This window comes from Lichenostomus cassidix, chromosome 20, assembly GCF_008360975.1.
Source record: "Lichenostomus cassidix isolate B80296 chromosome 20, HeHo_3.0, whole genome shotgun sequence".
NCBI lineage: Eukaryota > Metazoa > Chordata > Aves > Passeriformes > Meliphagidae > Lichenostomus > Lichenostomus cassidix.
Genome location: NC_139500.1, coordinates 2,247,786 through 2,260,751, shown reverse-complemented (window position 1 = coordinate 2,260,751; position 12,966 = coordinate 2,247,786). Strand labels below are relative to the sequence as shown.

Genomic DNA, 12,966 nt, shown 5'->3' with positions numbered 1-12,966 from the left:
AATTGGGCTGTTTGCTGTAGGATGCTGAGGGTCAAACACAGGAGGAGCAGAGTGAGAAATGTGAGTCCCCACAGGCAGCAGGGCTGGGTTAGGAGCCCCTGGCACCAAAATATATCAGTGAGGGGCAGAACTGGGGGAACAGGAGCTGGGGGAGCTCTGGGCTGCATGAACAGCTTCTCACCTGGCAGAGGGGACTGCCAGAAATAACAACAACAACAACAACAACAATAATAATAATAATAATAATAAAAACAACCCAGCAAGTCCACTCAAATGAAGCAGGTGAGGGGAATAAAAGAGTTTGAAGTCAGATGAGATCCTTGAGATGTCTGAAAGCATCAGGCAGGTCTGGGGGTTTGGGGATTCTGCCCCTCCCCAAAGCCAGGTGCTGGACAGCCTCAGGGTGCTCAGAGCTCTCAGCCTGGCACTGCCTGTCCCCGTGCTGTGACACACTGCACCCATGGCATTGTGCCATTTCCACAAACCTCCGGGGTTTGTTCTTGCAGAAAGCAGAGGCTAAACTATTGTAGCTGCAGGAGTTTGCTGTGCTTGCCACCAACACACACAGCTGGGCAGGGGTGGCAATCAGCCCTGGAGCTTTGCTGTCCCCAGAGCAGAGCAGGGTGAAGCTGGAGAAGAATCTGCCCAGTGACATTTATTTCTCAATGCATAAAGTCCTCTCTGCCCTGCACATCTCATTTCTTCAGGAGCTGAACACACAGGTGGATATTTCTAATGACTCCCTGCAGCTTTGACAAGGAGCTACATTCAAAGTATTTTGCATTTTAGCTCTTTCTGCTGTTCGCATCTCTGGGTCTCTATCAGAGATGTTCACATCTCTGTTCACATCTCTGTTCACATCTCTGTTCACATCTCTGTTCACATCTCTAGTGGGGATTTGTCAAAAGGAGACTTCTGTGACTTTTTACGAACACACCAAATACTACATTGATCAGTGCATTGCAGCTTTAAAAAATAATTAAAAATTGAAGTCTCTAATACCCTGATATCACAATGTATAATGTAAAAGCTTTCATATGAGTTCATCCTGTCTGGCTGCTGCTGAAGTCACACTGACACTGACACTGTAGTGATAACTGATTTCAGTGCAAGAGAAATGTTTGCTGTCACCCTTGAAAAATTGTACTCGGGCTGCTTTGTGGCAAGCAGCAAAAATGTCAATCTGTTTTCTCGTGAAAAGGTGGAGGAGTGGATGTAGGTGTAGAACAATGCTGTTACCTGTTGGTGTCTGGAAAAACAGCTTTCCTCAGAGGTTACTAATGAGATCTTTTAGAAAACACTGGCTTGTTGGCAGTGGCACAGAGATAAAGCAACAGGCACAAATGAATGCTGGAGAGAATATTATCTCAGTCTCTAGAAGGTGGCATTCCTTCTCAGGATTCATTTTTCCCAGCAAGTTTTTGAAGCTATTTTGCAAGCCACTCTGGATTCCCTTCTGCTAGAACTATTATTAAAAAAACTTCAAATAATTCATTTGAAACCGGTTTGCATTCTAAAAAGTAGGAAACAAGGCATCATGTAGAAGGCTTTTGTCTTTCCTGCACCCTTCCTTCAGGCACTGCATCTCGAGTGAGCTGCTCTGTATTTTGATACATACATACATATATATATATATACATATTTGCATTTATCCACCTCTGGGGTGTATTTTTCACCCCCCAAGCCAGGTGCCTACAGCATGCACTGTCCCACACTCATGCCATAACAGCAACACACGATCTCCTTGAAGGTCTTCCTCATCTCCAGGCTGCGGAAGGCGTAGATGAGCGGGTCGACGACGGAGTTGCACATGATGAGCACCAGGTAGGTGTTGAAGTGCGCCGTGTAGCAGGCGCAGTAGGGGTTGGTGGGGCAGGAGATGATGAGGATGAGGTGCAGGAAGAAGGGGGCCCAGCAGACGACGAAGACCCCCAGGAGGATGGTGATGGTGACGGCGCCCTTCATGCAGGTGCGCTGGGGCGGCACGCCCTCGACGGGCAGCGCGGCGATGCGCTTGACGTGCAGCCGGGCGAAGAGGAACATGTGCACGTACAGAGAGGCCATCAGAAGCAGCATGGCGAAGAACAGCGTGATGAGGCACACGATGACGGTCTTGCTCTCCGAGTAGGCGATGAAGATGATGCCACAGATGATGCAAGCCACCCAGATGAGCACAATGAGGGACAGGGCTTTCTTCACCGTCATGATGCTGTGGTAACGGAGGGCATAGAAAATGGTGATGTACCTGTCGATGGCTATGACCAGCAGGTTGCAAATGGAGGCTACCAGGGAAATGCAAATCATGGAGTCAAAGACATTGTCCATGTGCTGGATGAAGTGGTCGTCGATGACCAGGTAGCCGCTGCTGAGGATGGCGATCATGATGGTCTCCAGGGCGTTGGACATGCTCACCAGCATATCTGCCACGGCCAGGCTGCACAGGAAGAAGTACATGGGGGAGTGCAGGTTGCCGTTCTTCAGCACTGCCAGGATGACCAGGATGTTTTCCAGGAGGCTGATGATCCCCAGGGTCAAGAAGACCTCGGCTTTGATGAAGACCTGCTCACAAAATCCATCGTTGCTCCTGTTGTTCAGGACAGAGTCGTTGAAGTCTTCGGTGGCATTGAGCAGCACAGGCTGAAATGAGAATGCAGAGTGTGTGGTGTTCATTGTCAGCCAAGGAGTTCAGTTCACCAGTGCTTGTGCACCCCAGAGAGCACAGGTTAAAAAGAGACAAAAAAATAGAAAAAGGAAAGCAAGTCCTTCCAGCTGCTGCTGTGCATATGGGGTGGAATCAAGCAGGACTTCAGTCACTTTTACAAGTGCAAACATCAAAAAATCTGCATTTGCAGTGAGTTTTCTGTCAGTCCCAGGCTGCTCTCTCCTCTATAAGCAAGTGAGCTTCCAAGCTTGCAGGCAGCAAGCAGTTTTCTCGGCAGGGCAGGATCGGCAGCAGGACATTGCTGGGCTCAGCTCTGCTGCAGGTTAGAAGCAGGGAGTTCTCCCGTCTGCTGGGGCAGGTGGGTTTGCAGCATGCTGCAGCTCAGCCGAGCATCTGTTGCTATTTCAGCGGGACGAAAAGAGAACTAAGGGATTTATAGATGCCAGGAGGACAAACCAACTCCTACCTCAGCCTGCGAGCAGAGCATTGGCCACTGCAGAGCGAGCACCTTGGTGAGTGACAGCCGCAGCACCTGGAGCGACATCCCCGCGCATCCCAAACTGCTGGCGCCCTCTGCAGATCCAGAGCAGCACGGATTTGCCGTGAAATTCCTCGGGAAAAGGGGATTGGGATCGCTTAAAAGTTTTCTGGCTGCTCTGGTGGGAGGATTTGGGGCAGGCAGGGTGCTCATCCTCCATCCATCCACACACATTTGAGCATCATTTGAGCATCCCGAGTGGTGCTGGGACTGGTCTGAACTGGGGTTGTATTGTTTCAAACCTCTGCAGCACCCAGGAGATTTTCTTTTATCACATATAAGATATCATGAAGTGCAAGATTTTCCTTGCACTCCATTCATTCCGTATTTCTGCGGTGCAATTTTCTTAGTTTGATTTTTTTTTAAAAAGCACTTGCTGACGTCTGAATACTTCCCAGCTTGTGTTTTTGCAGAAGTACTTTAGAATCAAAGCCACTCAATATTAATTGAACTAATGTTTATGGCTTCTGCTGCAGGTTTGTTAGCTAAAAAGTCACAAATCTCCAGTTCCATTCTGAGCCCACAGAATTATTATTATTATTATGCACCTATAATTCAATACCAAGAGGCAACAAATCTCAAATTTAACCTCCAGGTGATAACTTTGCAAGGACAATATCCAGTGCAGTAATTTTAAGCTGAATAAATAGCTGAGGACTCACCCACCAAATCGTACAGGAAATGTTTTAAAGATCTGAGTTGTTCTCCCCCTAAATTCTCAATGATGTATTTTAAAGCAGATTTCTTAAACTTTCTGAAGTGCTGGCTTTTTGGGACCCATGGTGCCCCCAGGATGGTGATTTCTGGACAGAACGGCTATCACTGCTCTTGAAAATGTTGTTTCCAGCATGTTGAAAATGCTCAGGAAGTCATTAAATGTTGCTGCACCGTGAATTTCTGAACGTGTGTGACAGCAGGATGAGCTGCCATTTGCACTGAGGTGCAATTTGAAGTGGAAATCAAACGTTGTGCACCAAAGTGGATTAATGGCACTATCAGCTTTGCCATTAAGTGCTAAAAATAGTGGGCTAGAGCCTCCTGTGTCTGATAGCAAACCAGACTGGCTCTGAGGCCTGTGCAGATGGGGGAAGAAGCTGTGAAGCTGTCACACATGTGAGCTTTATTTCCAAAAGGATTTCTCTGCTCAGCACTGGAAAAGCTCCATGATCTGAAACGTCACAATATATTTCACATTCCCATCGAGTTGCTGCTCCTCAGCTGTCAGTTCCTGCTCCATGTCCAGAGATCCAGGAGGTGACTGGGGCTCTGGCAGGGCAGAGCAGGCAGGTTTGTCTCACACCCACCCCAGGATGTCCTGGATTTGTGTCCTGCACTGCACCTGAGGGGTGGCAAATGGCCAGAATGGTGTCACTCATTCCTGTCCTCCATCTCCTGGGCAATTCTCCTTGTCCTGGGCAGGGGAGCAGAGCTGTGACATTGCTGCAATCCAGGGGGTGTAAAACAAAATGATAACTTGGTTTAGATCCTCCCTGCAGCAAAGAAGGTTGGGGAGTTAGGGATGGGAGATGTCTGTGTGTATTCCCCAAGCTCTGCCTTGCCCACAGCTCTTCCCATGTCTTCTCCTGAGGTCCAGGGGCAGCAGCTGCAGCCTGGATGAGCTCAGGGCTCTGGTCAGGGATGGTCTGTGATGGAGAAGGTCCAGCTGGAGTGGTCCAGTCGAGGCTGGGATCACTGGGCTTTGCTGGCTCAGGGGAGTCAGGAAGCTCAAGGTACGCCTGAGTGTGTCCTTGCAGCTCTGTTTGTGTCCCCAAAGTGTCACCTTCTGCCCAAATCAGTGATAAATGCTCTCCTCCCCTCTTGCCTGGGCTCTGCAGCCCATGGCTGACATTCCCACCCCCGGCCTGCTCCCCAGGCACTGAGAGGACATCTATTGACCCCCAGGGAGCACAGTCCCCTTCCAGCTGTGTCCTTGTTCATTCCCCAGACTCAAACCCCAAACCTGCAGTTTTTCCATCCCCTGGTGTGTGAGTGACACAAGTCCTTGGCTGCTGTCCCTGTGGTTGCTACACAACTGTCACCTCCTCATGGCTCTCATGCCATCCTCGGTGCCAACAGCAGCTGGGCCAGAGGTGAGAGGAGAAGGGCTGCTTGGGATGGAAAACATCCCCTGCAGCATTGTTCATCCCCTCTCTGTTTCCCATGTTTTATTCTCCTTCCCATGTTTTGTTCTCTCAGCCCCAGGGCAGGATCCCTGACCTGTTTTGTTCCCTGCGGATGGAGAGGAAATGTGGATTTCAAAAGCTTGCCATGACTCAGGCTCTCATGTCTGTGGTGATCAAACAGGTCACCTTTTGAGGAGAATTCTCTGGGTTTGGCTGCCAGAATCACCCTCTGCAGAGCATTTCTCACGAGGAGTTCTCACAGCCCCAGAAGCTGTAGCGACAAGGGGTGATTGTTATGTGTGTTTTATTGACCCCCTAGGTTCTGATTCTGTCTGAAGAAGTCCTCTTCACCCTCCAGACTGATTTTTGGGAGGTGGATTGTGGAGATGGCTTCAGGGTCTCACTTGGCTGAGAAACAGAAATCTTTTGGAACACAGCTGGAACTCCAAAGCTGTGCTGGTTCTGTGTGCAAACACCAGTGCTGGGCTGCTGCAGCCAAAGCTGCTCTGTGACTAGGGGTTTTTACTGGGGAAAACACCCCCCTGTGCTTCTATAAGAATTTAAAACCCCATAAAAATGAACTTTTAGCAGTTCAAAACAGGTCCAGAATTGATAATATTTCCCAATGGCATCCTTCTTTTAGAATATGTTCAGAGGAAAATGCTCAGTGCTGTTCTGTACTCTGGGCTGTGCAATTCCTGATTCCCATCCCTTCCTTTGCCAGAAAAGACTCAACAGCTCACAAGCACAACCCTGGATTATTTCAGGGTTTGCCCTGTCCTTTCAGTGCTCTGGGCAAACCATTCCTTTGGCAGCAGCCTCTGGCACATCTCTGCTCATCCCCCCTTCCCAGGGCTGCCCTTCTCTGTCTGAGGTTTCCAAAATTGAAATTATTATCCAGCCCAAGAACCTGTAATGAGGGTTTTGTGTGCTTCAATCGCAGCAGATGGGTCCTTCAAAGAATTCCTTAAAAAAAATGTCAGGGCAACCCACCCCAATGCAGTGGGTTAAATGTGGAAATGGGATTTATTGGGATGTCTCTTGCATTGCTTTCATTCGTGTTCTTTCCTAAAATAACTCAATTTCTAAGAAAAACAAGCTGTAGATAAGAGGATGGCAGCACAGTTAATGAAATATTGGCTGTGATGAAGGCAAAGGCAAAGGTTTGGCTGGTTTAGCTACCAGCAGAAATGAACAATTTTCCCAGGTAAAAACCTCTGCCATGTTTTACAAAGCAAGGTTTATTTTATTTTATTATTTTTTTTTAATGCTGCTATTGCTCAGTTGTTTCTTCACTAGTGAAACTATTTAATCTTTGGGGAAAGGTAAAGTAACATTTACTGCTCAAGGTGGATAATGGAGTTTCCTAAGAGAATTCCCTGGTGAGGTTGCTGAATGAAAAATCTTGTTGAGAGCTTGACATGAGATTAAGCTGATAATGGCTGATAAATGCATATCACTTTCCTTTATTTTCTCTCTTTTTCAACAGTGGTTCCTGCCAGACAAAAGTGGAAATTTTAAAGGAAATTAGAGGATAATAAGCAGATGATTTCTCCCATGCAGCAGGGAATTATTACTATCCTGAAGTTTCAAGGAGCCAAATTAGTGAGTAAAAAACTCTTGAAGACTTCTCCTCTGTTATATTCTTTATAAAAAAGGACTTAAAAATTGAAATATTTTCTCTTAGCAAAGCAAAGTGTGCTGGTTTTGAATTCTGTGCACAATTCTGGAGTGTCCATGAGGGTTTTGATTGGGAATATCTGTAAACACAGCCCTGATTTCACCCTCTGGGCACTTCAGAGTCCTGTCAGAGTCCCAGGCTGCAGAATCACTTGCAATATCAGGTTTTACATCTAATAATGGAAAATTCCAACAGTCTTCTCCCAAGAAGTTTAAATCCCTGCAGCTCCCAGTGATACCCACAGCTAATAATCTTATTTTCAAGGATGAATCTGACACCAGCTGAGGTCAGTGGAAGTTAAACGTCTGCAGCAGGTTGCTGGCAGAGATTTTCAAACTGGAAGAGTAAATCCTCACCCAATCCCACCAACTGAATCCCTCCTGGAGCCAAGCTCTGGGAGTTTGCATCCTTTAGGAAATTCAGCTCTGAATTTTCCTCCAATCCTGGCTGCAGCAACAGCAGCAGCACTGCAAGGGAGGAGTGCCAAAATCTGCCATTAGTGAGGAGAAGGAACACGAAATTGTGATTGCAATGAGGGGCCTTTCAGATGAGGGTTGCTATAATTCCAGCCAGTTAAAAGGTTATTTTAAACAGACGCAACTTTGGGATATTTTGGATGATTTTCCTTCTCACGCCTGGGTGAAAGGAGACAAAGCAGACCTGATTGCAAAACACTTCCCAGCAGCTGCAGGTGCTCCTCATGTGCAGAGGATTTTTAGTGCTTTAGGCTAATAATGCTCAGAATCAGTTTTGTTCTCTCATTGACACAGCGAGAGACAAGCAGATGTGATTGAGCCACCTGCATTCTGCTCTTCAGCTCCATCAGCGCCAAACACCCCTGGAATATCTTCCTCCTCTCCCTGGATGATCTTTTCTTCATGAATCTCATGGCTCTGGGGCTGAGCAATGTGTGCATTTGGCCTTTGAAAACCTGATTTTTCTGCTGCTGCTGACCTGCCTCCTGGCACCAGGGAGAAATGTAAGATTTGGGAGGCTGGTGAGCTTTAAAGGTGATTTTACTGAGCTGTCAGGTGGCTGTGGATGGGTGGATGGATGGATGGATGGATGGAGGATGGATGGATGGATGGATGGATGTAGGGATGGATGATGGATGGATGGATGGATGGATGGATGGATGGAGGATGGATGGATGGATAGGGGATGGATGGATGGATGATGGATGGATGGATGATGGAGGGATGGAGAGGGATGATGAATGGATGGATGGATGGAGGGATGGATGGAGGATAGATGGAGAATGGAGGATGGATGGATGATGGATGGATGGATGATGAAGGGATGGATGGATGGATGGATGGATGGATAGATGAATGGATGGATGAATGGATAGAGGATGGATGGATGGACGGATGGATGGATGGATAGATGGATAGATGGATAGATGGATGGATGAAGGGATGGATGGATGGATGGATGGATGATGGATATTGAGACAAATTTTCTGCTGATGCTCAAAGCTCCTCACTTTGTTGCTGCATTGCAGTCCAGTGTTGCTGCTTTCCACGCAAAAAACACAGAAAAAACCCCACAATCCTTTCATTTCACCACTTAGACCTCACTTCTGCCTTTCTAATTCTGTCCAAGGGTTTCCTGCTCTAATCCTTTTGTGTTTTGAAGATACTGTTCTGTGGTTATTAAAAAAAAATCCAACTTCAGTGCTTTTATTTACATCAGTTTTGCAAATAACTTCTAGAGCAGAGCGAGGCAATCTTTATTTACTTGTTATGGTTTGGGGATAACAAAGAATGTGCTGCCCTTTAAAAATGTTTCTCTTCAACATTAAAATAGGATTTAGAGGTTCCCTTTTCTAGATTCTGAGGTTTGCAGTGTGAGGCAGCTGTTTGGACAGCGTGACAGTTGTTTTGTCAAACTCCAGGGTGTCAATATAGAATATTTTCAGTGAGAAACAGAATCATCTTGATTTAGAAAGCAAAACAGATTTGGAAAGCCAGTATGATTCACATAACCCTGTAAGAATTTATTGTGGAAAACAGAAGTGACAACTAGTTATTCTCAGCATTTCTTTCCTTTTCCTCCCTTTTCTTTTCAGTTGAAGTGTACAAGGTTACTTACACATCTTTGAGTTTAATAATAACCTATGGTTAGGTGTTTCTGAATAGCACATTTTCCTATTTAACACAAGAGAAGGAGCTGAGGTTTGAGGTCTTGTTTGCTCTGAAGATTGGCTTGACAAGAGAAGGTGTTGTCATGGGAAGGTTACATCTGTCACTCATCCTGCACAGCTTCTGGTGGCAGAAATAATGAAATCACAGCTGATTTCACACTTTTGTGGCTGCTAAGACACTTCCCCAGATGTTTTGCAGCCTTGCTGTCCCTTGCAGGGCTCAGGTGACACAACCTGCAGGCAATCAAGGCTGACCTGAGGAGCTCCTCAGTCCCAGGAGGGTGTTTTTGTGTCACTGCTGCACAAACTGCTGCACAAGGGCAGAATGAACCTCCAATCCCCTCCTGCTCCCCTGAGTCTGAATCCCCTTGTGCAATCTGTGCTCTGTTATTGTCTTCTGGTAGTCATTAATTAATTTTTGTAATATATGCATGATAAGTGTGTCTAGATACCATTTACAGGGCAGAGCTGTGCAGATGTCCCCCTGCTCCTCCCATTCCTTAGCCATTCCTTAGCCATTCCTTAGCCATTCCTTGGCCATTCCTTAGCCATTCCTTAGCCATTCCTTAGCCATCCACCATTCCTGGTGATGAACAACTCACTGGAGCTGAGGCTGGCATTTCAAAAAGCTCTCAGTAGCAACCTGCCACTGGCAAACAGCACTGACTGAGGTTCCCTAATAGCATCTCTGGGTAATAATCCAGGAGAGAGTGCAGCTGAGTGCTCATTGTGAAGAGAGGATAATGATGAATCCCTCCTGGAGGGAACATTGCCAGGCCAGGAGCTCAATTTAGCCCATTTGGGTGTTTTGTGGCTGCTGCTGCCCACTCTGTGCCCTCAGGGCTCTTCCCTTGGGGATGTTCTGCCAGCTGCTGTGCCAAAAGGAGCTGCCCAAAGGTTTACCTCAATGGATTTCCCCATCTGAACAGCAATTTTGTCAGTTGTTTTTAGAGCCAGCATCGAGGGAAGCTGGCTGCTGTTAGCTCTCCGTGTCACAGCGTCAGAAAAACGGCCCTGTGAATGTGCTTGCTGAGGTTTGGGTGATTCAGTGCCTTGCTGGGGCTGTAAATCACCCCACGGGGAGTAGGAAGGGAGAGGATTTTGGGGAGTGCTTGGATATTGTGTTTGCAGCACCCCTGGCTGTGGCCTGCAGGAATGGAATGGAATGGAATGGGATGGGATGGGATGGGATAGGATAGAATAGAATAGAATAGAATAGAATAGAATGGAATAGGATAGAATAGAATAGAATAGAATAGAATAGAATAGAATAGAATAAAATAGAATGGAAAGGAATGGAATGGAATAGGATAGAATAGAATAGAATAGAATAGAATAGAATGGAATAGGATAGAATAGAATAGAGTAGAATAGAATAGAATGGAATAGAATAGGATAGGATAGAATAGAATAGATTAGAATAGAATAGAATGGAATAGAATAGGATAGGATAGAATAGAATAGAATAGAATAGAATAGAATAGAATGGAATCCCTGTGCAGGGGATGGATGAGGAGCTTCAGGAGCATCACTGACCTGGGACACTGTGGCTTTACATTATTCTGATTTTGCTGCCCAGGACTGGAAACAGAGGAGAGCACTGGACCAGAGCTGTCCCAGTCTGAGGTGTCCAGACCAGACCAACAAGGAGAAGGTGAGGAGGCAGCTGCAATCCACTGTCATTTTTTTTTTTTTTAATTTTGTCCTATTTTTTAATCTTCTAATATTTGGTTTGCCCAAACCAGAATATCTGCTGATTGATGAAAGGATTGAGGTTTCAAAGGGAGGTTGCAGGAGAAGAGGCAGCCCTTGGTCACAGAGCTCTTTCCAGAGTGAAAAGAGCTCCCTGGACTGTGGAGAACCTGGTTCTGTCCCTGGGCACAGTCACTGGAGAGTCCTTGGTGTTCTGACTCATTTAAACCCACAAACTCCTCAAAGATTTTGCTTTATGGTCCATTTTTTACCAGCCTGAAACGAAGGCAGTGTCTGGTGCCATCTTGTGTCCCAGAGGGGCAGATCTGTGCAGTTGTCACCTCCTTTTGGCGTTGGAATAATGTGGGTTTAACTTCTGGAATCTGAGGTGCAGCTTTGGTCTGTGTTAACAAGGTGAGATCACCAGGGAGATGCAGAGGGATGAGAGTTTTACATAAAATGTGTTTTAAAAATGAATTAAAGAATGAATTGGTGCAGTGATACTCTGGATTTTTACTCTGGGAATGCCCAAGGCCATGCTGGGTGAGGCTTGGAGCACCCTTGGGCAGTGGAAGGTGTCCATGGCAGGGGTGAAATGAGATTTAAGTTCTCTTCCCTCTGTGGTTCTGTGATTTCCTTTATCACTGTTTGTTGCACACAGTGAGAAGCTCCAAGGAAATTGCTCAGGTAGATGTAGAATTGTTATTTTTAGAAACATATCCATTATTCTTTTCCTCTCCTCAATGGTGACCATGAACCATTGCCAAAGGCAGAAACTGCTGGAAACATTTTGTTGTTCAAAATTCATCAGCTGAGTAGTTTGTGCAATGCCAAACCACAGGGAACTACTAATAATTCCATTGCTAATTACTGATTTGTTTTATTTAGTATCAAGCTACCTCTGTGATTTACAGATGTATTGTACACAAAAGCGAGCAAGAAGAAGACAAAAAACCAAAAAATTACATTTCCATCAATCAGACCTCACATACCAACTTCTCCATTGTAATGAGCAGATATATTTTCTCTGTCTCCAAGTTACTACTTTATCTTTTTTTTCCTTTTCTGGATTCTCCCACTGTTCATTCCAAAGAGTGAATTAATTAAAAAACTAACTCATATTACCCGAAAAAAATTTTTAAACCCACAGTTTATGGGAAAATACTTCTTTTATGGTGTATCTTGTGCAACATGGTAAAAGTTTATATTTTCTGCATGAGTGAGGCTATTGCAAAAAGAGGCAGAATTCGTGCTGAGCATCACTGGGTGTCACCCTCGATCTGAATTTAGTTTCCCAGACTTGTCAGAAGTTATAATTTGAAATTCCTCATCTTCTCAAACACACCCCTTTCCCCCCACCTTGCATTTAATGCATTTTCCCCTGCAGTGTGGCACAAACAGCTGTGCATCACTAGTCCTCCTGCTTTAAACCAGAATCGAAATGAATTTTGCAATGCAATCCATTTCTGAGCCAGATCAGCACTGAGAAAATAGAAAAAAAGCAAAACCCCCTAGAAAAGGGTTTCTCCCCAGCGTGGCTGGTTGTTTCTCCAGTTTTGCTCAGACCTCACTGGTATCTCCACCATGTGAGGTGATGAAGAGGAATGCTGAGGCCAAACCCCATGAAGTCACGAGGAGCTCTGACTTCCTCTCTGTTTCAGCACCATTCCACAGGAAAGAAAAAAAAAGAGAAAAAAGAAAAAAAAGAAAGAAGAAAGAGGCCTCTTATAAAACAGGTTTAGGCAGTAATTCTGAGGTGAAGGAAGTTTTCAGGGAAAGGCTTTGTTTTTCAATCAGAACTACCTGGTGAGAGCATTCCAGCCCTGCTGGGACATTCACGCTTGAACGAGAGATGAAAATGTTTCTGTGAACTTCATGTTGTTGCTATTTATTTATTTATTTAAAGAATGGTTTGATTCAGCTCTCGTTTTTCAAGGTATTGGGAAGGAATTCCTCCCTGGGAGGGTGGGGAGGGCTGGGATGGAATTCCCAGAGAAGCTGTGGCTGCCCCTGGATCCCTGCAGTGTCCAAGGCCAGGCTGGGCAGAGTTGTTGATGTTTTTCTGCAGCAAAACTTGAATTTCTGGTCCAATATTCACCCTGTGCATTTCCCAGACAATTCACA

The 12,966-nt window shown here is 45.7% G+C and overlaps 1 protein-coding gene across 1 annotated transcript; it reads right to left on the bottom strand.

Moving 5' to 3' along the window:
• Positions 1-1,692: 1,692 nt before the first annotated feature.
• Positions 1,693-2,748, bottom strand: MC3R (melanocortin 3 receptor). The gene has a single exon (XM_085078969.1). It carries the CDS (start codon positions 2,668-2,670, stop codon positions 1,693-1,695), a length of 978 nt encoding a protein of 325 aa, XP_084935095.1. The 5' UTR covers positions 2,671-2,748.
• Positions 2,749-12,966: the final 10,218 nt, after the last annotated feature.

Coding starts and splice junctions, on each gene's coding strand:
- MC3R (XM_085078969.1), bottom strand. CDS start 2,670: ATGAACACCACACACTCTGCATTCTCATTTCAGCCTGTGCTGCTCAAT.